The following is a 4,194-nucleotide window of genomic DNA, read 5'->3' as shown; positions in this document are numbered from 1 at the left end:
GCTCCGTTTTTTTACATTGAGTCGCAGCTTGAACGTACCGTTAGAATGAGAAGGTAACGTATTTCATTGGTATTTAGCTTTTTTGTTGGATAAAAGTTTGTTTCCAGAAAATCGCCCATGAGATCAGAGCCGAAGCTAGATGACACACAAAAAGGACATGCAGACTGAAAAGTTGCATTGTGTAAATATATATTAAAAGCGTTTCGTGCCTGTTTGGTACAGTGATCCCTGTCAGATATTAACTAATCTTCCAATTCATTCACTGTTTACACCCTTAAGCCTTAGTCACAAAACGACAGGAATATGAGTTGTATAACAGCAAAACACCAAAGAAAAACACCGTTGTCTGGAATGTTACTTGAAATATCCTCCGTCGACAACAATGGTTCTATTACTGAATTGCTGAAATAATTCAACTAAAAAGTCAAATGAGATTAGAATTTTGAATTTTTATTGAAAAAGTGTCCAATGTACATAGATTAAAATTAATTGAAGATATCAATTGAATATGGCTCTAGTCTATTTACTTTATTTAAATGAGCCAGTCGATTGTTTCGACCCTGACAAATATTGCATGCCAGTCCAGTCGTTCCTTTTAAAACAACGTTATATTAAAACGCATGACTTTATTAGCTGTTACTAACAGCACCAGATCTCGAAATCGTGATTCAATTGTGTTCAAGTACGCTGAAAACGTGGTGAGCAGGTTAAATGATACTATAAATTCTTAAAATGTAAGAATTGGAATGATTGTTTAACCTTTTTGCACTTGAGGTTTCCTTTCTAACTGATTGATTGTCTATCTTATTGATTACGTGTTTGACTTTTACCTTCCTCGGATACCCTCTGTACAGTTTATTCACGAAACCCATCCTCTTTCTTCATATATAGATCTTACAGGTAAATGCGCAAGTCCTTTAACTAAAGTTTAAACATTTTGTAATTGATAATGGCACTTTGGGTAGAATGGTACTCGAAAGTTAAGCCCACGATTGGAATGATTATCATTATTTACATTTACTTATACATAAATACTTGGACTGATATGTATGCATACAAACATTTTTTGCCCGTACAATATTCCTTGGAGTTTGCAGTTTATGAATGTATGGACATTTTAAAGAACAATGCATTCAATATTGAGTTTGAATGCTCTCTTAGACGGCCAATTTCTGTTTCTTTTTCTCTTTTTGTATAACAATTTCATCGATGTACTGAAAATAATGCCTAAACTATGAATCTGTTTTAACTATATATAGACGGCTACATTTTTATATCGCATGCTATATGTTTTTTCTAGGTATGTCATAATGAGGTGTAATACCACCTTCTAACACTAATACTAAAGAGCCGATAACCGACTGATCTCCGCAATGTGTGTACTATTAAAACATCTCAGTATATCACCATGACGCTTAAGCGATTGCATGTTTATCTGAAACACTGACCATTCTTTATAGACCATTTTTAGAGAAAGGAATGAGTAGCAAATGTGTTTTATTTATTCTTTTTCTGGCTCATTTATCAAACATATTGTTTGATGAAACCTTATCCACATATTCAAATTACCGAATGGCAGAAGGTTTATGTCGATTGGTTCTTAATCAGGATAGTTTAATCAGGAATGTTGACGTTCCATTTGTTTATCTTTGCGCAGATGTACCTACATCAATTATAATTTCGTTTTTAATTACTGTGCAGGTGAATAGGTCAAATAATCCATTTATTATTAACTTTCCTGTAATATAAACTATTACCTCCTAGAAAAATACGCCATACTGATAAAACGCCTACTGTTAAAACGCCTCTGACAAAAATCAATGAAATTCATTTAAAGTGGTTTCGATAAAATTTCACTGCTCTTACTGATTTTTGTTCCTTTGTTGCCTAATAATAGTAACGGTCATTCACTTTGCTAACATTTATTTAAATGGCGTCATGAATATGTCATCAAGGCATTGTGCTTCTCATGCGATTTTAAACAGGGTGTTATTTTTAATTTTCGACAACTGGGCTTGTGCCTGAAGTTTTCAATGTATTATTGAAATTCACAGCACGTCGACCCGTATTCACAATTAATATAGTTTAAACTCCCATTCTTATAGAGACTGAGTCCGGTAGTCAGTCTTTAAATACCCCGCGTGTGTGGTCTGCTTGTGGTGTTTATAAGTTTGTATATATAGTTGATTATCGTTTGACTCTTGCCATGTACCTCTCAACAGCGTTGATATTTGAATTTGTGAATGTTTTACATTACTTTGCAAGTCAAGATCGCCTTACACCGACATAGAAAAAATAAATGCTATTCTGATTGCGTTAAACTCTTTTGTTGACTGTTGATCATAAGAAATTAATATATTTCTCAGCAGATAAACGTTTTAGGCATTTCTCTTCCAAACGAACACAGGAAATTACAATCGCCGTCAGTGCTTTCATTTTAATATAATATTTATTTGATGTACGCTATGTAAGAATATATTACCTCAGTTTTGATAACAGCATAGGAAACACATTTCTACAAGAACTTCTGAATCGTTTGACAAACATTGCATACACAATTGGATTAATAACATGATTTAAGAAATATATACGAAAGAAAAACGAAAACAACGTAAATTCACTTGGTGACATATTGACAATCTTCCCAACGTTCAAAGTCAGTATATTATGCGTAAAATACGTAACAATAAACACAATAGTTAAAATAAACCAAATAATGGTCTTTGTAGGAAAATGTTTTGTTTTCTGTGGTTTAACATTTTTTCTGCGGATCTGTTCGATGCTCTCCCTATGCTTCAAATCCCCATCCTCCAGCGAGCCTTTTGATAACGAACCGTTGCTTATTGTAGTGGGTACTGACATGTTCCTTCCTGTATTGTCACTTGTGACTATGGTACTCACCGGTGTTTCATTGACTATAGTGTTTTGATAGTAAATTCCAGTGGTAAACACCGTTTCAAGCGATGAATGTTTGCGTTGCATTGAGATCGCTTTCATTTGTTTCGCAGCTTCTCTCATCACAAATGTATACAACACTATATACGTCACTGAAATTCCGACCAGTAAAATGATGAATGTGAATTTGTAGACTGTTCTCCATATGGATTTCTCGTACTTTTCTTCTGTTTCACATAGATGTATGGTGGTGTTTCCTCCATGTATATTTGTCATATTTGTTGTTTTTATTCCACACATAATAGTTCCGGGTACAGCTAAAAGTATAGGGAATACACAAGCAACCACTATCAGAATTCTTACTGCAATGGCTGGAGACATTTGCTTTTTAAACGGCTGCACCACTTTTCTAAACCTATCTATTGAGATGACCAAAAAGGCGAGACATGAGGAAGATGCCCCAAACACGTTGAAAAAGCACTTCACTTTGCAGGTTACCACGTCCCCAAACTCGAAGTATTTCCTCTGTTTCACCATCTCAGCGGGTATCAAAGTTACACATATCACCATATCTATCACTGCAAGGGTCAGGACGAACACTTTAAAATTATTCCGCTTGTAATCCCGACTCAAAGAAAACACGAGAAGAATTATAAGATTACCGAAAAATCCGAAAACGGCAAAGAAGCCGAATGTTATTGTAAGCGGAAGTAATGCTCTTGCATATCTGTCATTCAGTTCGTCCAATCTCTCTGTCTCATTATCCATGGTATTGTTCATGTCAGTCCTTGTCAAACTGCTATTGCACTTCCAGTGATGTGCTTCTGAACAATTATTGGAGATTTATGGTTTTTCAAACTCATTCGCCAAAGCCAAATAACGCCCCTTTTACTTCAGACAAGTAAATAAATTATTCAGGATATGAATTATTTCTACTGTGTTTCTCTTTCACATGATAAGAGCACAAAGTCCGAGTCTTATATTATCAGTTAACAAATTTGTATATCAGTTCTAATACCCCCCAAAAGTGATATTTAGTATAAACAGCATATTTTCATGAAAATACAATGAAACACATTTTAATATGTATCATTGCATTGATTGAGGATATAGCTGAAATCTAATATCATGACTGACATTCCTTAAACCGACAATTGGTCCCGTCTTCTTGTGGAAATTAGGCACCTTATACAAACCGCAGTGTAAGTTGAACGGTATCATTTTCATCGTTTTAATCTCGTTCAGTTGAAGTGTTAATCTTTTCTGTCACGATTTATGAAAATAAACAAAATAATAATC

At 34.4% G+C, this 4,194-nt stretch overlaps 1 protein-coding gene across 1 annotated transcript; it reads right to left on the bottom strand.

Annotated features, from left to right (window-relative positions):
* Positions 1-2,478: 2,478 nt before the first annotated feature.
* On the bottom strand, positions 2,479-3,927 carry LOC128222689 (cholecystokinin receptor type A-like). Its single transcript, XM_052931775.1, has one exon. It carries the CDS (start codon positions 3,673-3,675, stop codon positions 2,479-2,481), a length of 1,197 nt encoding a protein of 398 aa, XP_052787735.1. The 5' UTR covers positions 3,676-3,927.
* Between the last annotated feature and the right edge of the window lie 267 nt (positions 3,928-4,194).

This window comes from Mya arenaria, chromosome 17, assembly GCF_026914265.1.
Source record: "Mya arenaria isolate MELC-2E11 chromosome 17, ASM2691426v1".
In the NCBI taxonomy this organism is placed as follows: Eukaryota; Metazoa; Mollusca; class Bivalvia; order Myida; family Myidae; genus Mya; species Mya arenaria.
This window is presented reverse-complemented; position numbering and strand designations above follow the sequence as displayed.

What these genes read in the sequence shown, in the direction of transcription:
- LOC128222689 (XM_052931775.1), bottom strand. Translation starts at nt 3,675, where the DNA reads ATGAACAATACCATGGATAATGAGACAGAGAGATTGGACGAACTGAAT.